The sequence below is a fragment of the Orbicella faveolata genome, unplaced genomic scaffold, assembly GCF_042242905.1.
Source record: "Orbicella faveolata isolate gen_17 unplaced genomic scaffold, um_ofav_v1 contig_26, whole genome shotgun sequence".
Taxonomy (NCBI): domain Eukaryota; kingdom Metazoa; phylum Cnidaria; class Anthozoa; order Scleractinia; family Merulinidae; genus Orbicella; species Orbicella faveolata.
The window spans coordinates 15404340-15428203 of NW_028301554.1; the positions used below are offsets into that span (position 1 = coordinate 15404340).

At 40.0% G+C, this 23864-nt stretch overlaps 2 protein-coding genes across 3 annotated transcripts in view; both read right to left on the reverse strand.

Annotated features, from left to right (window-relative positions):
* Window positions 1-2613: 2613 nt before the first annotated feature.
* Window positions 2614-19118, reverse strand: LOC110056060 (uncharacterized). Of its 2 annotated transcripts, none has more exons than XM_089296321.1 (21): window positions 19054-19118; window positions 17850-18012; window positions 16678-16799; window positions 16163-16196; window positions 15921-16003; window positions 15687-15739; window positions 14872-15026; window positions 14225-14311; window positions 13656-13697; window positions 13377-13459; window positions 12776-12836; window positions 12125-12194; window positions 10886-10929; window positions 8889-9008; window positions 8127-8199; window positions 7460-7632; window positions 7276-7328; window positions 6264-6333; window positions 5526-5588; window positions 4741-4933; window positions 2614-4155 (listed from the first exon to the last, which is right to left on the reverse strand). In XM_089296321.1, exons 1-21 carry the CDS (start codon window positions 19068-19070, stop codon window positions 3923-3925), a joined length of 1992 nt encoding a protein of 663 aa, XP_089152447.1. In that variant the 5' UTR covers window positions 19071-19118; the 3' UTR covers window positions 2614-3922. The 2 variants fall into 2 exon arrangements, with proteins under 2 accessions (XP_089152447.1, XP_089152446.1); XM_089296320.1 differs by having other exon boundaries at window positions 10886-10932.
* A 341-nt stretch (window positions 19119-19459) lies between these two features.
* The window catches only part of LOC110059719 (DENN domain-containing protein 3-like), a 50190-nt gene continuing 45785 nt past the window's right edge, over window positions 19460-23864 (reverse strand). The window contains exons 46-47 of the mRNA XM_089295229.1: window positions 23377-23442; window positions 19460-22803 (exon numbers count right to left, since the gene is read on the reverse strand). Of these exons, the coding sequence (XP_089151355.1) occupies window positions 22531-22803; window positions 23377-23442 (339 nt within the window). The 3' untranslated portion in view covers window positions 19460-22530. The remainder of the gene's footprint in view (window positions 22804-23376; window positions 23443-23864) is intronic.

Here is a 23864-nt window from a genome sequence, read left to right on the forward strand (position 1 = left end):
TCGAGGCCCCATTGCAGGGGGCGGGGGGGGGGGGGCGATTTTTCTACTTGATATTCTGCTTTACCTGATCTTAATATCCCCTATCTCATTAATTTTCCCCCAAATATCCTGTATCCTTCACTTTTTTTACCCTAATATCTCGTATTCCAAAAACCCCTGATAGGGCCTCTGAAGTCGCTTGAGGCTTAGCAGAAACGTCAGTATGTTCAAATGCAATTATACTTAAAGGCAATGTGGAATCAAATGAAGACAACAGTATAAGCCCGTGCGTTTGAATATTTTATCGGTGGTCACTTCCCATTTTAAGATTTAATTATCATGTCATTCAAATTGACCTGTCTCATAGCCTGCGTAGCAGTCTTATCCGTTTCCTCTTAGCGGGAGAAAGCGAGAGCCAAGGGGAAGTTGCGCGAACGCATGGGGCGAGAGCAAAGAGTTAGGAACGGGGGCCCCCGTTCTCTCGTGCGACTTCCGCTTGCCTGAAAGGAAACGGAAAAGACTGCTACGCAGGCTACTCGCCTAAAATTTCACTTGTCTCAGCTTGAGACTGGTCATGCTACGAAAGAAAGTGAATCCACGTACTTTTTTATAGCATCACCGGTGCCAGAGAGGGGTAACCTGTTAAATCGATGATGAACTTCCTACTGCATGCATGAGTTGCTCTGCAGCAGCCCTTTGATAATGGCTTTGCAGTTTGGAATAGGTTCACAGTCTATTTTTGTTATAACAAAAGGCAGGAGTCACCACGCGTTTTTTAAAGTTTTTAAAGAGAGTTGTTCTCAACTTCCACATACTCATTCTCACGAATATCATAACCTATCCCACAGAGAACATACAATGATTCAGTATATGAGTAAAAAGAATTACTGGTTTACAGTGAAATCTGTCGCCTGTTGTCTTCGCAAACTTACAAGGAAGATCCCTCAGTCCACATGCCTTTCTAAACACTAGCCCTAAACTTGTACCCGAACGGTATGTCGCGTTTTGAAAAAATTTCTCCGTTTGTCGGAACACATCAACTACGCCCGAATGTTGAAGAAAATTTTCTGCAAAACGCGAGAGTCTGGGTACGAGTTCCGCGCACGTGTGGTCTCTGTAGGTTGCGTAAAAACAACACAAATTACACAATAAAATTCAGCTTGGCAGCGAGGCCTAGAGGACAAAAACAAAGGAAATTCAATGCAATGTTTATTCATTTCCAGGCCTCGCTATCAAGCTGAATTTTGGAAGAGAGGTTTACATGTTAACTATACAGAGAGTCTTTTTACGGTACTCTCGTATTCAATTTTTAGCGTGCTACCTGTGCTCGGGGGTGGGGGAACTCACCTTTTAGGGGTTAAAAAAAGCGATTTTGGTGTCTCTCAGGGTGTTCATTCTTAAAAGGTCCACAGCGGGGGCTTTCGCGGTGTTAGAGTACGAGCCGAAAAAAAAGAAAAAATGACAGGAGATAACGTGTTGGTTTAGAATTGGTACCTCTTAGGGATGGAAAACAGTTCAAGCCACACTCACAAAACAGGATCTTGGTACCTCTTTGGAGTTCTTTTCAAAATTTCCTTTCCATACGGGAGTCCTACCCGTGCCTGTGCTACTCCTATTATAGACCTCCTGATTATACTTTTAAGACCTTTTAAGGCAAGCAATGCTACCTCGTTTTGATTTTCTTTGTACTGGTCATTTTTCTTGCATTTAAGTCGCGCACTTGAGTATGGCTAAGCATGTGGTGTGCGTTGCGACATGCGCCAGGCAAGTGTACACAAATACTCCTTTCATTCTCATTCCTTGGGCCCATTTTCTTTCCAAGCCCACAAGGCCTAGGCGCAAGAAGCCAACAGCTCTTTGCCTCGTGCTCAGGCTTCCCAACTAAATTACTGTCAACGCTTATTGAACTAGTTTACGAGCTTTCCGACTCAGGCCAGTGTTTGTCTTCAGGTCACAGAGCATCTGATTATGACTCGCTAGTATGAATTATTTGGGAGCATTCTCGCTGTGAAAACTCAATTTGCATTGGCCGTGGAATCATGCAAATGAGAGTATAATAGAAATATTAAATATTATTATTTATTATAAAAGAATTTACGTGTTCCACACCATCACTCTACTCGAAGCCGCGATAGCAAAGAGGTTGGCGACCCCAGTTGTTCAAAGGGTGGACAACACTATCCACCAGAAAAATCCTTTTCCAGTGGATAAGTGTTCACAAAACAAACCACGCTATCGACGGGATAGTGATTTATCCGGAGGATACTGTTATCCACCCTTTGAACAACTAGGGGCAGAGTAATTCCCCATTAGTTATTACCATGTCATGAATATTACACCATTCTATAATGAATAATAGAGCGCGGTGCCACTCACTCTTAGTCCACCTACAAACTGGTCACAAATACTCCATATCTTAACTACAATATACGGAAACGTTTCTGTCAATAACAGTCCGAGGTCCCGTAAGTCGACTTTCTTGAGACCAGTAGGTGTCCGCTTATCGGGTCAAAAATGTAGTATCTGTGTACGAGGCTGGGACCTTGGCTAAATGCCGAACTCGGGAGATTTCCGTCAGACACACCCACACAGACACCAGAAAGATTTGCAAATATCACAAGCACAACACAAAACTGTGGCTCATTTGTTTATATCTCTTGTGACCTTCATCAGTATTGAATACTCCATAGCTATCAATCCTATTACGCGCAAATTATAAAAGTTTTTCATAAACAACACACAACACCCTCGCGCACACACACTCCTGTTCCTTTCACCTCAGCACTCCGCGCCGGCGTAAAATGGCGCGCTGTATTTTGATACGGTATTCAGAAGTTTGCATTTTATAGACACAATAGTTTACTGCAATGAATCATACGACTTATCACCCAGTTTACTCACGGGACAAAGACGGTGAGAGACTAAAACATTATTGGTTGCTCGTTATAGTTTGTCCAAACGGTAAGAGAACCGAGAGAAACTGGGCGAGTGAAAAAGAGAGTGGACTGGGGAAGAATGAACTAAACAATCTTCCCCAGACCTCTCTCATTTTTTGGCTCACCTTCGCTGGTGTTCTCCACGACGGAGGGCCTGGGTTAGATCACCAGTACCAGAATATGGGAATAGTTAAACACACGTTAAATCCACGGTTTAGCATGAAATGATTGGAAGTCAATTGTTCGCTTGAGTGAGAAATAACACCAAGTTTTGAATTCGAAGCCAAGTTACAATTGTTAAACATCTAACTTAGGTAACTAACTTGAACCAATTTTCGTTTCCTTTGGAGGTTTGAAAAAATGCGATTCCACTGTACATGAAGGCCAAAACACAAATAATTAATTATAAATTTTCTTTTGTTGTGTTCCCTGAGACTTGGAGCCAAGTAAAAATTTGGAAACCGGTGGATTGCCTTGTTGCCGCCGTCGTTGAAGGTTTTAAACGACCGATGTTGCCAGTGTCAAGCCTATTCTAAAACACTCAGGCTTGAAACGTCAGTATGCAAAAGCGACACTAGTCAAGACTGGATTCTTGAGCTTAGAATCACCAAGGGCACCGTCAGAGGCGAACACTTTGAATTGCACGGGGGTAGGCCATAGTGAAAAAGATTATTTATGAGACATTTGAGAACAAAAAGGCCATTATTGAGAAGTCAGAAAGTGGAGAATTAATTCTAAAGTGATTTGGAGAGCTTGGTGGTCCAATATTGCATTTGCAACTTCGCCGTTGAGAAGTCAATTGAGAGAGTTTCTCCTGAGAAAAACCTCACTCTCAAAACCTGTCTAACGATAGAAAAAAATAATTTTTGCGCTGTTGCATTTTCAATGGGATAATGAAAATACGATATCATCGGAAACTGTTTTTCAAGCACAGTTGGATCCCACCCCACAACCACCACGCCCATAATCCGAACCGCGAAACCCAATTCTTGCTTCAAAGGAGACTATCACCTCACGGCCCAAAATGGTAGTTTTGTCGCCCCGTGTCGACTGTCACGTTTGTTTTGTACCACGCTTTGTTTCTCCTCAGTAGAAAGACTCTCTTCTTCGTCTGACGAGTCTCCTTCACCGTATGCCACTAATGATGCAATGGCTGGTGACTTCACTGCTACGCTATCCTCCGTCTTTGGCTTCTTTGTGACAGCAGCGGGTTGTGAAAAAGATGGAGCTTCTCGCTTATCTGTTAACAAAAAAAAAACGCACACCACAACACAACAGGAAGAGACAAACGGAACAAAGAAAACACAGGTAAAGAGATTGTTAAGTTACCAGCATCACAGAGTCCACAGGGGTTCACATGAAACAAAAACAAGAGTCGAATTAGTAAAACAATCAAAAAAGGAAAATACCGTAGATCGTCAGAGTACCCCAACCTCCCCACCCACCCCTGTCCTTGTTTGATTCTCTCGTACCCCTTGCTAAGATGACAATATACAATGTATTTCATTGCTTGTTTTTGAAGATACTTCTTTTTAAACTGAAAAATAGGCAAAAACTAACAGAAGAACAAACAGAAACTAACTGGTCTTCGACATCTATGAGGGCTAACTGACTTCCATTCAAACAAACAACCAAACAAAAACAACAACAAACAAACAAACACAACAAAACACTGATCTCAAGACACCTCAACATCAGTTACAACTTTTCAACAGTTCTGAATGAGCGAGAAAAACCCACATTGACAAATGTAGCTTACATGAAACACAAGAACTGAAAACATGTTGACCTACACTGCTGGTGACAGCAAAATATGGAACCTTACCTGTTGCTAGTCTGCTCCGGGAGGAGGCCTCTGTAGCAGGCAAGGCACTTTTAGGAGGCAGCGGGGCTACGAACTCGCGAACTTTGGGCTTAGTTTTCACGACCGGAAGGGCTGGAGGAGGCGGCATCAACGGTGACGGCTGTTTCTGGCCCTCGGCTGCTTCAGCTTCACCTAGATTTAAGATGGAGGAGTCCTAGAAGAAAGTCATCAATCAGCAGGCAAAGGAAAGAAAGAACAGATATGTTAGCAAAGATCAGTCTTGATGTCGGGCTGCTAAGAGGCAACAAAGCGGACATCAGTAACAAAGCAATACTCGTTTTGGTCGCAAAAACTTAGGGTGAAAAGGGAAATCCACGAGCCAACTGGCCTTGGAATGTAACACTACAACCATGTTTCTGTACATCGAGTACCTAGGAGTATTGCTAGTCCCCTTCACTCCCCAGATGAAATGCTAGGCGATCAAAGGTTACTTCAAGGCATTTTGTACATCAATAGACTGAAGATGACAGTAGGCTCCGTCGAAACATCTCTTTAAAACTTAAAAGTTTTGTCGTTTTCTTTAAATTTTGTGTCAAGTTTTCCAAAACAACCTCGCGAGCCAGAGTGTGCATCACTCTTCACCGAACCAAACCCCAGCCTGCTCCTAAAACAATACTCTATCGCAAGTGATGAAGCGCTTTTTTATATGCTAAGCGATCCACAGACAAGTGTACGTTGTACAAAGATTTATTCAATATGCCCGGTAGAGCGAGAAATTCTAAAATAACAGAGCAAGGCCAGAGCACCTGATGTCCTGAGCCTCTTGGTGTTAAACGATCCGGCTGTGCGAAAGGAGCTTTAAATGGAATCTAAAGTTGTGTTTGAACAAATATTAACAATTTATAGGGAAAGAAGAAAAAAAGAAAACAAGTTGTTAACACCTGAACAAAAAGCAAATAGTGGTTAAGAAATTTATATCTTAACAAGGTTCACAGTAATTTATCGGGCGGTACCTGTTCAGACATTCTGAGGGTGGGGTTTGAGAATATCGCTATAAAAGGACCCCCCTCCTCCTACCACCTCATCGGAAAAACACATGCACATATACGTTGAAGCTATGTTCTAAGGGACTAAAGGCTTTACAACTGAGCTACATTCAGTCTGAATGAAGGCATTCCTTGGTTACAAATGAGCACGAGAAATAAATAATAACCTAAAATTGTACTATACACATGTACTTGGACAGAGTTTTTCATACCCCCAGTAGGGATTGAATCCATCACCTTTGGACGCAGGGTCCAATGCTCTGCCCACTGAGCTATGGGAGTTAAAAGAGATAGAAGTGTTCGCTTTTGAGTTTGCGACTCATGACTAAAACTCCATGGCCCGCTCTTTCTATGAAGTAAGCTATATTGTATAGCCGGGTATGTGCTGCACCAGGTAGGCCATGAAACTGGGTCACACACAATCGCCACGCTACATTTAAGAAGCAGATAATACAAAGACTGTGCTCATCAACTCATGACACTTGTCAATGATGGTACCTTTTCTTTAAACTTTCTTTTAGGCGGCTCCTGAGCATGCGCTGGTTCTCCCTTCGACTGCCCTTGGTAACTGCAATAAAGCAAATACCAAACTAAGTTCTCTGTGATAGATTAGTCACAGAGAGAACGGTTTTCACTTGGGTGTCAAAAAGTAATTAGCTTGCACTACGCCACACGATTAGTTAAAAATCTCGCGCCGCCTTTTCATCATCCAGCCAGAGGTAAAACCAAAACCAAACGTGACTCGCTCGCGCTCGCAGACGTTTTCACGCGCTTTAAGTCGGCTACCTGTATTGCGTGTTCGTTTGTTATGGCAATTGCTTTGCTTTCTATCACTCTCTATCGCGCTATAGAAAAGCCAGTGGAAGTTTTTGAGAGGGAGAAATTAAATGTTTCCGCAGCTTTTTCCTGGACTAAGAGTGGTCCCTCTTTCGCTTAGTCCGTCTTGCGTGACGCGAGAGAAAACCACGAGAAAAATGCACGCCGCCATGTTTTCCTCGCGGTTTATTTACAGTCTCGCTCGACGGACTCAGCGAAAAGGGACTACTCGTAGTCTACTTGTTCCAGTTCTACTAAACTTTCCCAAGTTTTTCTATAACCAAACAGAGGCCAAGAAATTCATTGTTTCTATTAGAAAACAATGCTATAGCAAGACAGAAATCACTTGTTTATTTTTATCATCAATTTAAATCTCGTTTTTTTTAAACTCGCACCATAGTTATGTGAACAGCTCGTGCTAGTTCTGCTGCTTTTGAGTTTCAGTAGAATTCTACAAGTAAACTAATAAAAATGCTGTAATCTGATAGGTCAAGCTCTGATCATACACTATCAGCCCTTTCTGTGCAAAGGCGGGATGTCGTCCACTTAATGTCACCGTTTTCTCGTTCTCCAAAGTTTCCAGGAAGATTTAGAAATCTCAAGCTTATAATCTTATTGTTAAATAGAAGTTCGGTTTTTAGCGCACGATTCCAGTTAAAAGCAATACAAATACCAAACACAATAATGTACATACCTCGGTGATGAGCTTGGAACTTCAGGTCGATATTCATTTCCTACTGAAGGAGGCTAAGGAAAGAAGATAGGAGGTCTCATATTTTGTATTGCCTCGTGGTCATTAGCTTAAAAGAGAGACTCAAAGTAGTGAAGTGTATGCTTGGGGCTGGTAGCTGATCAAGCTGCTACCTGTGGACACATACCTGGAGAGGAGCAGCAGGTGGGGCCTGTACAGGAACTTCTGGACGAGGTCCAGATGGGCGTGGGCCACTTGGAGGTGCTGCCTGGTGTTGAGGGCCAGGAGGAAAGCCATGATATGGTGCTGGTCCTCCATGAGTGGGATTCACAGGGGGTGGATGGTTACCATAACCGGCAACTACATTGCCAAAAACATAGGAAATGGTTGATTACTAACGAACATTAATCTTAAACAATATCAAGCAACCAGCTAATTCGACACTGCACAAATAGAAGCTTCTATCTCTGACTCCTTCAGAGGAAGTCCTGAGTTCTTCATTCTAGATATAAAACGTCAATGAAGTCTTAGCAGAGATTCATTTTAAATCCTTTGATCCTCATCTTGAAACACCTCTGACCTTACAATGTCAATGTACGTCAATCAGTCAGTCAGTCAGTCAGTCAGTCAGTCAGTCAGTCAGTCAGTCAGTCAGTCAGTCAGTCAGTCAGTCAGTCAATTCCTTTACTTAGAGTGGCCCCTACACTTCTATGTAGGTTCATCACACGCATGTACATGACTGTATGCTTTGATGACCAGCTGTAACCAGCAAACACTGGAAAGGAAATAACGCAGTAGAAGTATATGGAAGATGACAAACTGTAAGAGATCTAAATGGAGGTAGAGGTACCTACCTGGGGGTGGAGGGGGACCATAGCGAGGTGGGAAAGGATGTGGGACACCATGCCGCACTGGAGGAGGTGGAGGCTGTCACAAAAAAAGTCAAGTTTAGATTTATATACATGTACAACATCATAGTAAAGTAATGCAGAGTAACTTGCTGTGAAGAACATTATGACACAAACTATTGTTTTTCCACTGATTTAGGTTTTCTATAAATGAGATTATCAATAATCTCAGTTAACTGGGAGATCTGCGGTTGGCCTTTGCTGTGTAGTTTTGCCCTTGTGGTCTTGCTCTGCGTAACTTTGTCACTTTTGCCTTTGGTTTGCCCCCTCCCACCCGCCTCTTGGTTCATGGTGGGCCCTGTGTTCAGGTAAGTTCACTTATTCTCCACCGAGAGTTCAGTGTGACAGGTGCCAGGGGAGGTAACCCATGGGAGGTTGCCATGATTACCCCCTTTATTTGCATTTCGACAACACCAACTTGCTTATTTCCTGCTTTGCTGTCAATTGGCACCTACCCTCCATTTGAATATTGCTTATCACCAAGTCAATCTCTAAAAGTTTTTTTTTCCAATGGTCTATTGAGTCAGTTACATATTCAAAGAGCTAGCTCACAATATCTTACAGGTGAGTCATTTTCATCAAGAACTGTCTGGTGCATGGACATAAGAATTATCAATGGCATCTCACATGCTGGTAGTACATGTTCACAGTTGTTTAAGTCAGTTGAATGTTATATGCGGCTTTGGTGAACAGTGTTTGTACATGTACCTGTTGTGGTGTTCCATGAGGAGGTTGGTTGTATGGGTATCGTGGAGTGGCTGGCGGCTGGGTGGGCTGAGGATAACCATTACCAGGTGGAGGTGGCCGAGGATATCCATAGGCTGGAGGCTGTAGGAGAAGGTAATAGAGTAATATATAGATTTAGGCCAGCCTAAAAGCGTAGCTCCTGGGCCGGGTTGTTCAAAGCCCGATTAGGCTAACCCAGAAAAAGGTAGAATTTTGATTTGAGTTTTGTAACTTTGCAGTGAGGTTTCTGTATATTGTTTGGCCTTCTGTTTTGAGTTTTAATAATCAACATATACACAAAACAAAACAGCAAAAAACATTTGTATAGAAGAAAAAGTTATAATTCCATTAACTTTTAATCCTGGGTTAGCGTAAACCGGCTTCCGAGCAATCCTGCCCTGTTTCCAACACGCTAACCCAATATGAGCCCGCGATCCAATTGACAACCAGAACTTAGTCAGCAGTCAACTTCAAGAAAACACGTGACCTCGAGGAGCTGTAAACCTGAGCCCGCAATATGGTCACGTGATACTGGTCAGCGGATACCTTGTTTTGACAGGTGTAAATTGATCGTAACATGGATGTCCAATATCAAGGAAGTACACAGTAAACCAAGGGTGCATGTCTCTGTCAACCTATTATTTGGAGTATGGCCGCCATGTTGGGCAACTCCGCCGTCGTCGTCGTCGTCGTGCGTACGCGCCCACGAGCAATACCGCTAGCCATGATAACCATGAGAAAATCAACTCATGGGTTTCCTTTTCTTTCCTATATGAGTATGGGGCTCCGCTTGGCGGCCCTTTGGGCCGCCGGAGCTCCGCTATAAGGTTTAAATCAATATGCATGCTTGTTTCCTTTCTTACTATTATTATTAAGAGGGGCTGAAGAATGTATGAAGCCAGGGCTGTCATTAAGGGCCATAACCCGTTATACTTGTTAACAACTGCATCGTGCTGTACGGAAGATGGGTGCCTGGGATATCCAGGGGCCTCCACTGTGACCAGCGGGCCCCTAGACAGTATAATGAGCCGTGAACCCCTATGCAGTCTTCCAGGCACCTGTCACACTGGGTTACCAGTGGAGATGGGGAGGGGGAGGGGGTGGGGAAAGACGTTGACGAATAGACCAAAGATGTTCAGGAAACTGCTCAATCCTAAGACCAAAACGTACTGGGGACTGCCATGCTGGAACACGCTAGTACAATGGCGAAGTGCACTGAGCCTGCAATACCATACGAAGACTGCTGACCAGAAGTACCAGCTACTCTTTGTTGTTGACTTTGTTAATTTGCATTTAACAACATTTATGGCTGAGTATACTTCACAGGCCTTTGATGTTATGGGTGAACTTGCCTGTAGTTAATTCAAATCACCCACAAAGTAACAAATTTGTTACAAGTGTGAGGATCAAGGTTACAGGTGACTCAGAACTTAATGACAGCTCTGGAAGCTGACAGGAATAACACTGTATCTAAATTTTGACAGCACTGCTCATCTTGGCAAGTCACCAAAAAAAAAGTGCTTACTAAAGATACAATTTGTATGCTTCCAAAGGGATTGAGACTCAACTGGGTGAGTAAAGGTACATGCTGGCTAGAGACTGCGTCTGAACCTACTGGCCCATCAGGCTGGTACTTAGCACTAGTTTCCTTAGCATAAGCGAGTAGGAGTATTTCTACTCCTGTCTACATGGGATGCAAGTCTGTGCAGGATTTGCCCCAGCCATGTATTTATTGGTACACTCATGGTTTATGATTTTGATTTCCAGTTGAAGTTTTTTTTGAAAGAAAACTGTTAGCAATTTGGTGATGAATAAGATAACAAGTCTTAATCGCATATAAAGCATAGTCATACATGTACAAGTCATGCATTGGATAAATCCCTATCCAGTGGCCAACATATTTTTTGCCAACTCTTATCCACTTGATCATGCTTTATCTAGTATTATGCACCCTCTGAGCAGCTAAGCCCTGAACTAACCTGATACCCAGAAGACGGCTGACCCATATTGACGGGATTGCCAACTGCTAGGATAGTCAAAAACAAAGTGAAATTATAACTATCATCAGAGAATCACAACATTCTACTTGTGCATTTAAGTGTTATACGTTCACACAAAGAAAGCATTACAAGAATGGTATATGGGTGTGGATCCAGAGGGTATACACACTAGCCCCATGGAAGGTCACTTCAAATGATGCTAAGGAAATGGCATCAAAAGCAAAGATTTTAAAGGGTAAGTATGAAGATCCTGTAAACTGGAATTTCTGAAAGGATTGGGGTATATAATATCCCCCTTCAAAAAGTCTCAGAAATGGGTGGTGGTGGTGGGGGTGGGGAAAATAAATATTTTATTATTATTATTATTATTATTATTATTATTATTATTATTATTATTATTATTATTATTATTATTATTATGATGGAACATCACATGAGATGAAAACTGTAAATGTGGTCAATTTGTAGTAAGGACCACTTGATCTTATGCAGTGGTACATGTTCAACTTGACTAGTTTTATATTGGAGGGTTGTATCAGCAGATGGGAAATCTAAACCATCCATCTACTTTCTTATTCCTCCCTAAACAACTCATACTGTAGTGCACAACAAAACACAGAACTGAATGTGAAGACTGGAAAATCAACTGCATAAACCATTCTCAATTCATACCCCATTCACAAGACATCTGAAATTTAACCTGAAGAGTACTAAACTGATGATGTGTGAAACTGTCACACAAAATACTAACTCTGCTTCTGTATTATTAGCATTTGCTCCTTTGATTTCAAAAATGCAACAATCACTCAGGCACAAATTTCAGATGTCTTCTCATGAGAGAAGAAAGGGATTGGGAGGGGGGGGAATCAAGGATGCTAAGACAATATACATCCATCTACGACATACATCTACAGTGTACAATAGTATCTGACAGTTCATTCGACTAAGTTCTAACCAGAAACATGTTTTACGCATGTCCAACTTTTCCTGCAGTCTTGACGTGAAAATTACAAATTAACATGTTGTGGAGTACACTTGATGTCTACCAACTGCAGTGGCAAAAATTGTGGCAAAAGAAACACACCTTTTTTACAGACAAAGCCCATAACAGCAAGACATACCATGTATATGTACCTTGTTGTAAATCTGGAGAAGCAACATGAAGCTGCTCAAAGAATCAAGTTACACAGTACTTAGCCTGATATAATACACACTAACCATTCATGTAAGGTGAATATCCATAATGTTGCCTCCTTGTTTGCTCAAATGCTTTGTATTCTGTATGGACCTAAAAATGTTTATTGAATCACTTAACACCATTCTTGTGAAAATAACTGGAAATTGCAACCAGCAACAATGTATAGATTTACAGAACATGTACTAAAGGTAATTACTGACGTCTTAATATAATGTACTCAATCAAATGTTTAGACTTTATTTGGTTTCTGATGAGTACATATAAAGGGTATTCATGTACCTTTCTGATGCAAAAATGAATTCTTAAGTGCAATAGAAACTAAAGATGGCATGATTACTAAGGGATTCAAACCAGATTTTCCGTTCCATTCAGAGATCTGGAGCTTTAATTTGCCTGTTATTGGCATCTGAATTCATTACTTAAAAAATAATTATGATAAAAGCCAGTTAATTGTAAATCTGTGGTTACAGTGTAGTTAAGCAAGCACTACAAGGTTCATAATATTATCTATTCACATTGTTCTCAACAAAATTTCATGCCTATAGACAAAAAAAATTGCTCCTGCATTTCATGATTTATCATTACTCATTGTGATTGGAGAATTGTCTAATTTGCCATTCCAAACGATCAGTTTCTAATCAGACTGATAACACTAAACATGGAAAACTTACCGTTTGTATAAGATTTTCTACTAATTTCTTTGCAGCTGCTAAGCCATCAACTTTACTGTGGCTATAAAAGGGTAGAGATAGACTGTAACTCAAACAAACATTCCAGTGGAGTAATTTGGGAAAATGCAAGCCATACACACAAACTTTGGGAATTACATATACTAGATTTCTATTTAACAAATAAAGAAGCCTGAGCCGTGTAGTACACTGTGATAAAACACGACGGGCATTTGAGAACATGAGGGAAATGTAGAAAACACGAGCTGCAGGCAAGTGCTTTCTACATTTCTCAAGTGTTCTCAAATTTCCAGAATGTTTTATCACAGTGTAATACATAGCTCAGGCTTCTTCATTTGCTTTATAGTATAGAGGTAATGTGAGAAAAAACAATAAAACACGCTTTTTCCATGTGTTATATTATGATAAATCATGGGTTTTTAACCAATCTTAGCGCACGAAGGGTCCTATCTATATTATAAATAAATATATTTCACACAAACATGTACATGTAAATACTGTATACACACCTAAAGGCATGTTCTTGCTAGGCATTGTTCTTCATGATAAAAAATGGGACAAAAAAGCCATGAACTTTTGTTACCTAATGTAGATGTAGAGTGCTTCAAAAGCTTCTTTACCAGAAGTAGGTTCAATAAATCCAGACCCTCTACCACGAAGCTGAACCTGCAGGAAATAAAACAATACAGTCAGTGGAACCCATAAATTTGACAACTACTTAGATTGGATATAAACTGGGGAGAATTGAAAATTTTCAGTCATCTTTTACAACGTTATTGTACTCTGTTTCTCACCATGCAAGAGCTTCACAATGTACAGTGTAGGTCTACTGTATAATTCACAGCTTTGGACAGATTCTCACCTTGGCCCCTGTTTGCATGCTGATATGCTGAAAATATGACCCCTGGAACACAAACAAGTGTACTGACATTATTTTAAATATAAAGGTGATAACAAATTGTACACATTTAACTGTAAGTATCAGCTCTCTTTTGGGCTGCAGTTACGTCTGTTGCCAAGAAAAGGGATAGGGAACTTATCTCATTGTAAAAACTGTTGACATTTCAGCATTAACTGAATGTCATTATCAAGTCTGCCGTCATTCACAATGAAAGTCAATGAAGACTGTTAAAAATACTAAAAATGAACAATGAATAACAACATTAATCAAGAGTTATGAATCTGAAAATGCGTCATGCACACAAGGAGTTTCACACGTGTGCAATCTACTATGCGTATTCCAATTTTTTGTTAGACTAGAGGAAATTGAGGACCACCCTACTTTGTCCTAAGCCACTAAGAATTCAAAGAGCTATATGAATGTTAATTAAGAAACAAGTTACTGTTCAGTGACATTTGTAGTACTTTGGAGATGGCTTTTAACCTTCCTAGAACACGGCATAGTACATGTATGTTCTGTTTGGTACATACCCCTGGACCTTGAAGCTTCTCCTTAAGATTAAACTCTGGCAGAGTATTATCCAGACCAACAAACACCTTGTCTTGAACATAGTGCATCTGCAAGTTAAGGAGCATGTGCAGGAAACAATAAGATAAGTTATTCATGAGCCAAGATTGGAAAAAATTGTGCTTTACAGTGGTCGAATCATCACTCCCAGATTATGAGCTAGAGTACAATTGATGGGAGTATAGACCATAAAAAAGACAAAATTTCCCTAAGTTGCTGGCCAGTACATGTACCAGTACATGTACATTTTCCATAGCGAAAAAAACAACAACAACCAAACAACATGGCTTTCAAAAATTATTTGCCTACGTTGTTAAGAGCTTTGTTCAATTTAAGGTACATGTATGTTCTGCGTGAGGTATTTACAATGTAACAACCAGAAGTTACTTCCAGTTCATAGGCTATCTGGGTGTACATGTAGTCTGATCATGACAAGGTCCAGGTATCATCAATCTGATAAGTCTTCCCCTTACAGTTCATGAAGAATTTCTCAGTATAATACGACTTAATAGCCTGTTCCTCGAAAAATTTTAAAACAGCCACAACAACCAAATCTGGTGTAGCTCACTGCTTCCATTAAGTTTCTTAGTTTGTATTTTATGGCACATACCCCTGGTGGCAATGGCTGTCTGTCAAAGATCGCTAGAGGTTGATTGAAAGAAGGAGTGGGCAGTGGTGAAGAAACAGGCATTCCCTGGGGCTGAGTTGGAGGATGCGCGTTCACGTCAGCACCAGCCATTATTTCTCGAATCCTTTTCACAGCCACTATGAAAGGAAAAAGACAATACTCAAGTTAAAGTTAAATTAGTTTTAATTATTGTATGTATTGATCTCTATGTCAGGTGGCAATGGGTTCAAAGTTTGGCCATCAGGAGAGGTGCTTTTTCCAGAATTAACGGTTATAGGCAAGTTATCTGAATTCAGCTTTGGTTGTTTCATTCCATTTATTTTTTTATAAAGTAGCACACCTTTAACAAATGGCAGGCACTTTGGGCCATTGCTGTTTGATTCCACTTAACAAACTGCAATCTTGATCGATTATTATGTGTCTGACTCTTGAATCTTAGTGAACCATTCCAAACCAGATTCATTGCTTTCTAGTATAGACTAACCATTTGATGATAAATCCAACACCAACAAAAGAAATATCACTAGAGTGCCAGTCACAAATTACACAGAGTCGAGACAATCCAGTGACAGATCAAAACTTGAAGCAACATAATGCATTTAGCTAACATGAAGTGCAGGAGTTATTTTTACTTCTGATCGGAAAGCAAAGTACATGTATGACGCCACTATTTTAAGCCAATCACTTACATGTAGCACAGTAATGCAAAATTAAACAAATGCAAATATTATTTTACTATCAACACTTAAGAGGAAACTGCTCTAAAATCATGAATTACAAAGTACTGATCAGCTTACAATCAACTTTCTCCTGTGTGAGTCCCTGAATGCACAGGTACAGAGGTTTAACTCTGAAACAGCAGAAGAGACAAAGACATGTATGACTATTTAGTTAATTACAGGGTATAAACCGGTATAATGATGATGAAACCTTTCTGTAACTACATGTATCTTTTTTCTGTCAAAAATATTACCAGATCTCTGCTGCCTGCTCTGAGGGGTGAAAAACAAAATAGATTAAATCAAATTTACCCTGTTCCTTCCAATGCCTGCTTCTCCTGTTCAGACATGAATTTTCCTCTTGTGGATACAGCAGCTCCACTGTAACGGTTGATCTGAATTGAACATAACAGGAAGAAGTCAAATAATGAAATAAAGAATAAGAACTTTAGTTAACACTTGCCTATCATCACCAGTTCTTAATTCTCCCTGAGTAGGGAGAAGGACAGAAAGAAATTATCAAACATAATACACTGAACAGTATGTTAATTTACCTCATCTTGTGTTGTACCTCGACAAAGGAGAACACTAGCAAAAGAAAACATTAGTTAAAAGTTTAACCAGTGTGGTTCATCCTATGGCTTATACATTGTATTGTCCTTTGCTTCAATACAACATTATGATCTTCTATGATTTTGCAAAAAAGGGAAACAACCTACAAGTAAATTGGAAAATTTCATACCAAGAACAAATCTACAGTACAACAATGAATACATGTAAGAAGGGCTGCTACTGAGGTTTATAACCCGTAACACCTGTTACAGCTGAGTATGCTCGATTTTCCCTTAATAGTAAGGGTGAAATTGCCTGTTGCTAAAGATGACTCAAAACTTAATGACAGCCCTGATGAGTACCTCACTAGTGAAAATCTTTGCACCCAATCATTTAATTTCACAATTTTGGACCCTTGGACAATATTTTGCAGAACTTAATTTCTGCAAATTAGGGAACTTTAATGTGAATGTTGGTTGTTGCAAACATTCTATCATTGTAATAACCCATGTCATACCGTGCAGGAGAATCATTGATTTCCACTTCAGCTGTCAACAGGTCTTGTGTAAGGTTCTTACTGCCATTGTTTAAAGCTATTGGTGGAGGGGCAGTGACTTTCGCTGCTGGTGATGGATGACCCTAATCGTAAAATAAAATATTTGAGTGATGAGTAGCTTAACAGAACTTCGCACTAGAAAAACCTCAGCCACTCATCTGAGGACTACATTAACTTATTCACTTAACTTATTCACAGGTTTCTTAGGTTCTTTTTGTCAGGAATGAAAAAGAATTGACAGCTTTTCACTGGAATACTAATGTTGAAAACAAGGTCAGTTTTATTTTTAATCACCATTCCACAGATGCAGGTTTGCAGACATTATAAAGATGTTTGTGTAGAGGAATAACAGAAAACATTACAGTGAAACCATACATATTTTTTTAAGTTCTCAGAGCTGATTTAAGGTGATTCCTCAGAATTGCATTGCGCATCCCTACTGCGCACGATTTTCGTGTCATTAGCGCGCGCTCACGAGTGCATGCACATATACAACATATACAGAATGGTGCCTTTTTCTAAACGGCTTGTCTTGCGAGAGACAAATCATCATTTTTTCCTTGGAAACGAGTACCGGGACCTAATGATTTTTTTTATTTAGTTTGAATGCAGAGATCACCTTCTTTCTATACAGTGAATATCAACCAATTTATATTGCAGAGTAAAAGATTGTCACATAAAATTAGACCATAGCTAGCACTTGTAAAAGACAATATGTGGCCCCAGAACACTGCGTGCTTGGAACATATTGAATCCCTGTTGACTAAATATGAGTGCCTTTATCATGAAACATAGGTCAAATTGCTCCTTAGCAATGATGCAACACATCCATTGTTGTATTTCTCGCTTAGCTTTCTCCCTATTTTTTTCTAGTCTCTTAAAGTGCAAGGTGAATAGTTTCTGAAAGCAGGTAATTTCAGGAATTATGGGGTTTACTGAAGGTCCCCCTGCTCCTAAACGAATGCCGTGACCCCCTGTTTTTTCAAATTTTCAGTTCTCTTGACATAAGCAGCCAACAGGTAAAGTTTGAAAGAAAATCTATTCTGAGTTCTACTTCGATGGAATTACCTTAACATGACTACAGTGCATTTAGCAACTAAAACTACATGTTAGACACATTTAACAAGTCGTACCACAGATGGAGGTGGATTGCCTTTAGCGAGCTTTCCTTGAGCAGCCAACATAGCATTCAATTTTGCTGCCCTTTCTTTAGCTGCATCAGTTGCTGACAGGTTGCTGTTGTTTGTACTGTCATCATTATCTGTGGACGGTACGTCCCACTTGCTTTTCCTTGGACTGTAAAAATTGAGAGTCATTCAGTGTACTGTATATGAATATCCTTGCATTAAGTTTCCCCATCCTTAATTATTATTTAATTAAACCCCATGGTCAACTGCAGACTGTGCACTGTGCAGACTGCGCACTGAGCACCGGGGGTAAACTATAGACTGAGGGTAAAATGCAGACTGCAGACCAAGGATAAAATGCAGAATATAGACTGAAACTTTTTCATTGAATTATGTTACCATTTCCATCATTGAGACCTAACCGCAAATAGGCTAACCGGAGCGTTATTCAGGCTAACCTGAGTGACATTCAGGTTAACCTGAGTGACATTCAGGCGGACCAGGGTGATATTCGGGCTAACTGGAGTGCAGAGTTTCACTACGATTAGCCTGAATAACCTTAGTTTTTTATGATTAGCACTCAATGACAGAATATACACTTAAAAAGTCTGTGGTCTGGGGACTGAAGTTTACTCTTAGTCTGCATTTTTACTCCTAGTCTGCACTCAGCAGTCTGTGTTTTAGCCTGACCGATTATGTAATATGTGAATCATCTCTAAACAGATAAGAACTGTGCCTCATTGGAATCTCCAAGGGAAATCTGATTTACTGCCCCAATAAGCTTCACCCCAATTACTCTTATGAAAATATAAAATTTCTTTACTTAGAGCAAAATGTTACTTTTAAGTCCTGATAAGCTACAGTGTTGCAAACTTATAGTAAGTTAATTGTCACATTGGCTTGAAAAGTATGGGAACTTAAATTTAACTTGCTGTGAGCTGGGTATGTCTTTGAATAAAATTCGTTCAATGGTACGACCAAGTTCATACGAAGTAATTCCATTTCTTTTCATTTCCAAATATTCGCGCAATATTAAACCGGTCAGCTTTTTAACTTTGACAACTCTCAACTTCATATGAGCCGCCCCTCGTATTTGTACACTTGATGAACCACGAGTGAATCCACAGATCACGCTATTAGCGTTTGATTTTCTCACAGAGATCTTCGATTTTGGTTGTTTAGAGAAAATGATAAATAGAGAATCACTTACCGCCGAAAGGTCGCCATCTTGAAATTGTCACATTGCAGGCTATGACTAAGGACTATGGCATGATGGGATAGATCTCCCCCATATTCCTTTCGATTGTCGGAACTGGTTTTGACCTATGTCCGGCCTGGAACCGATCCGAAAGGAGGGGGCGGTGAGCCCCCATACAAAAAAGGACGGAGGTGCTCGTTGTATCCCCGTGATAATGGTCCGTGATGATGGACCGTGATAAGAGTCCTTGATAATGATCCGATTATCGTGGGCCTTGTTTTACAAATAAAGCTGAATGACGTAGAACGAACACATATGTCGTCAATAGAAGATTAGGGATGATGAGTTGATCTTTTATCATTTTATAATCTTTGCTGAAGGATTTACCGTATATAAATAAAGTAGTTACAGATTCAGATTTCAGATTTCAGATTTCAGATTTTATTAATTGACACTATTTACAGACATATTTCACTATCGCACACTATTACAAAACATAGGCACGCAAGGCGTGCAAGAGTTATTTTTTTTGTGAACTATAAGTCTCGGAGATAGGCACATTCATGGAACTGTTTACAGTAATGATTTGGTTGATTTGACAAGTTTTTTTGGTTGCGATGTACAGCAAGAAAGAAACTGGGAGTTTATGATGTACATAAGATGTTACATCGGTAATGGTAAGATAACTAAATAGTAAGCCATAAAATGTTTGACTGAACAAATTACAGTAATCTGACACGTCTCCAGATTAATGTAGATACCATCTTATTTTCTAACCGGCAATTTTATTCGTTCTTTGATACAACCCACACTGTGATTGGTCTGACACGCGCACATGCATAACTCCCTCACTCACCGATCACGTAGCCCTTCCCCCCGGCGGGGGGGGAACTCCCTTATATGGGCTATATAGGTCTGTGCGGCCCCGAAGGGTATGGTTTTTCAGCCGTTTTGGTCATAAATAGGGTATCGATTTTAGCTGATTTTGGCCATTTTGGTCATAAATAGGGAAGGGTTTTTGCACTCTAGCCTTGATATGGGTATGCTTTAAGAAGAAGCCACTTTTTCATCATTATCGAAAAGAAAATCAACAAAAGCCCTTCACAAATTTATACGTTTACGGTAATTTAACATTGGTTTGAACTAGGGAGCTAATTATAACGCAGTTCTGAAACAGGGTTTTGATTTGAGGGTCAGGTCGTAAATAGGGTTTCGAATTTTTGGTCAGGTCATAAATAGGGTAAGCAATATCGCAGATTTTGGTCATAAATAGGGTAAGGGTTTTGGGAAGCGGACCGCACACCCCCAACCAATTTTTCTGGGAGTACCCCCTCGGGAGCCCTTCCAGCCCCCAAAAGGAATTTTTGCTCAAAAATACTCAAGTTAAGAGAACTTTTCGCATTTTATACGAGTAGTAAGTTTACTCTTTTTACACAACACAACGCAACAACACTACTTCACCGAAAATTTAAAGAAAGAGAAAAAGACCTCTCTGACACGTTGAAAGTCTGATTTAATTAAATTGCACTTTAACTTGGTGCCACACAGTCTTCAAAGAACATTTGAACAGTTTTCATACTTTTTACCTTTAAAAATATCGGACTGAAAAGAATGTCATAAAATGCTCATCAAATAAGAATATTAAACTGCTACTGCAGAGACGTAAAAACACTCTAGAAAGGAAAGCTTCTTTTTTGTTTAATATCCTGGGAACAATAGCCGATAACTTGTAAGCTCTAATTGAATTTACTCCCATATGAAAAACAAAAGTGTCGAGTTACCATTTGTAACTAAAAATAGCAAACATCTCGTGGGAACAAGTGGCGACGATTCGTCAGCTCTAATTGAATTTACTACCTTGTGAAAAACAAGAGTGTCAAATTACACTTTGTAACTAAAAAATAAAAATATCTCGTCATATTTGCATGCAATAAGAACAAAACAATCGTTACCTGCACTTACTATTGTAAACGTTAGAGCTGCTTCAAATCTAAATAGTCTCGTCTCCTCTAAAACATGTCCTAAGAACTAAAAGCGACGATTCGTGACCTCTAATTGAATTAACTCCTTGTGAAAAACAAAAGTATCAAGTTACCCTTTGTAATTAAAAATAAAAATATCTCGTGCCATTTGCTTACTACTCATGAACTGCTTCAAAACTCAAGACTCATCTCGTTCATAACTAGCCACCATTTCACTGAAAATTATGCACTCTAAAACAGCCCAATGTACGTATGTAACCGTCACACTCTCCTCCAAACCGGACTAAAAATCACAAACCGACAACATACACGTCACTCTTTATTTTTCAATTACCAAAGTCCTTGTGTTTATACTTACCTTGTGTTTCTCACGTACCATTTACCTTTACAACAAGAAATTTGATTGGCTGTTCATAGTAGATCCAATCTGATTGGTGTGACATACATACATCTCTCACTCACTCACTCACTCACTCACTCACTCACTCACTCACTCACCCATTGACCCGTCCATAACATACCCGACGCGCCGACTAAGAGGTATTTTTTTTACAAAAAAATAACTCAAAAATTCATTAATTAAGTTACCATTACCATTACCACTGTTCGTTATAATCTGGTGTCCGCAAGATTCAACGTAACGCGGGGCTCGTCTGTAGTTGATGAAACCGAAATCCTAACACTTTCTTATTGTCTTCTCAGGAATTGCACAGCTTACAACGGCGGATCAAGGGGGAGGGTGCAGGGGTGCGCAGCCCCCCCCCCCCGGTAGATGAAACCTTCTTCGTATTCGCTTTTAAAATTTGTTCACCTCACCAGTCAGTTACACCATTCCTTAGTGGTGCAGCCCCTCCTAAGAATTTTTTCAGTATATATTTATAAATAGTTTGTATATAATCTCTATTAATTAATAACTATTTAGATCTTTTCTAATTAAACAGCCTTTAAGAATACTTAAATTCCCAACTAAAAATTGTCGATTTTTTTTTTAACTCCACCCCCCTTCTCCGCGGCAAACTAAAAGTTTGTGTCCCCTTTATAAATTTTGAACTAAAAATCCAACGGTTTGTTAAGGACCTAACTGCAATTTGCTATCACACGACATCAATCTCAAATCTGAGATTACTACGTACCATTAAAATCGTTACACATTTGTACGGGAATAGCAGAGGTACAGTTATTGTTTTCAAGTATTTGTTCAATCAACCTCGTTGAGAGACCCTGGGAACGAGGTTGGTATTTATTTGAGAGGATCCGAGAATACAAGGAACAAAGCTGGAATTTTAAGTGTTTCACAAGGTTAAGGGGTTCATAGCACCCTGGAAAAAAGAAAGTTTTTGGGATGCATTGTTGAACGTATTCCTGAAACCTTGACAATTTTGAAAAAGGTAATTTCTAAAAACAAGATGGTGGCGGCGTTGAATTACGAACTCAAATAATAACAGATTGTCACAAAGCAAGGAAGTTTCAAAATCCCATCCGGCATCTTGTGATTACTTTTCATAGATTAATAAGTAGCGGATTTTGTGATGTAGCTTGTTTGATTGCGTTCCAGATCAAATTGAACTGTATCTTTCTTGCGGACCATTTCAAAGCCATCCACCTCACAAATACCAGCCTCTTTTGTTTCCTCCTCGGGTTCGGGACTCTTAGGGCAATCCGTGGCAAGATGCGATCTCCAGACAGCAATGCGTCCGTCCCTTGACCCGGGACCCGAAATCACAAACCCGTAGTCTGTAATGCACATGGAGCGAACTCGGTCCTGGTGTAAACATAACTCCTGAAATAAAACGAGTTTGTGGTAGTGCAGTTAGAAAAAAATCCAAGAGAAAAGAAAACAAAACAAAAAGCAATTCACAGTAACACTGTAGAATGCGAGGATACGAGGACGGATACGAATAAGATTCTCTCGTTTTGCCACTTGTTTTACAAGCTTCGTCTTCGTTGCAACCGCTATTCAGGTTTCCCGTATTGTTTCTCTGACTTTGTTCCACTTAAGGGTTGCATAACGCCCCCAAAATGGCCGACAGCTCACTTTCTTTCAATGTTACCTCGTCGCATAGGGCTAAGTTAAGAGAAGATCCCGCCACTGCTAGCGCAAAGGCAATAGGTATGAAACAAAAATATATCCCTAGCTTGGGGAGGTGGTGGGTCGTGAAAGTTGACTTTTGTTCCCGAGTGCAGATAAAAGGTTTCGGATATGATGTTTCAGAGATAATGTTTCAGATAGGGTGAGCAAATTTATGTAAGAGCGCAAAGGATAAAAAAACGCAACAGGCATGCGATCACGGAAGATTCCGACGAGATGACATAAATTCAGGTCATGAGCTCATTAATTATAATTACAGCGTACCATTTCTACTTTACAAGTCTCGGTGTTCAGCACATAGATCGTGCCACTTTTGCTTCCAGCCCAGACCTACAGCAACCAGAAATGTAAATAATGATCATAAGATTTAAATAACGTTAAGATGCTATAAGTCCAACTCGCAAAGACAACAAAAATTCCTTGGTTTTCACTTTCCATAAGAAATGTTTACTTGCCTTAACATGGCTGATTGTATAAAAAGGAGCCAATTCAAATTTGAAATTTGCGTTAAGTAACTTTCTTTAAAAGAAAACAGTCTTGGCTTCATTGGCTGATAAAACGAGCAGCAACTGTAACGGGATAAAGTAGCATGACCTTCCTGACATGACGAGGTAGAAGCATCGGAAACGTCTGTCTCAGGCCAATAGCTGGTTAACAGTGTCACGCCATCAAAAATAAAAATCATAACCAATCAATAAATTAAGTCAAGAAGCTGGGATATGAAAGATGATTGGTATATAAAAAACCTCACC

Coding starts and splice junctions, on each gene's coding strand:
- LOC110056060 (XM_089296320.1), bottom strand. Junction 12,195..12,775: donor TAGAAAATCTTATACAAACG/GTAAGTTTTCCA, acceptor AAACATTTTTAG/GTCCATACAGAATACAAAGC. Junction 7,329..7,459: donor CACCTGCTGCTCCTCTCCAG/GTATGTGTCCAC, acceptor TTCTTTCCTTAG/CCTCCTTCAGTAGGAAATGA.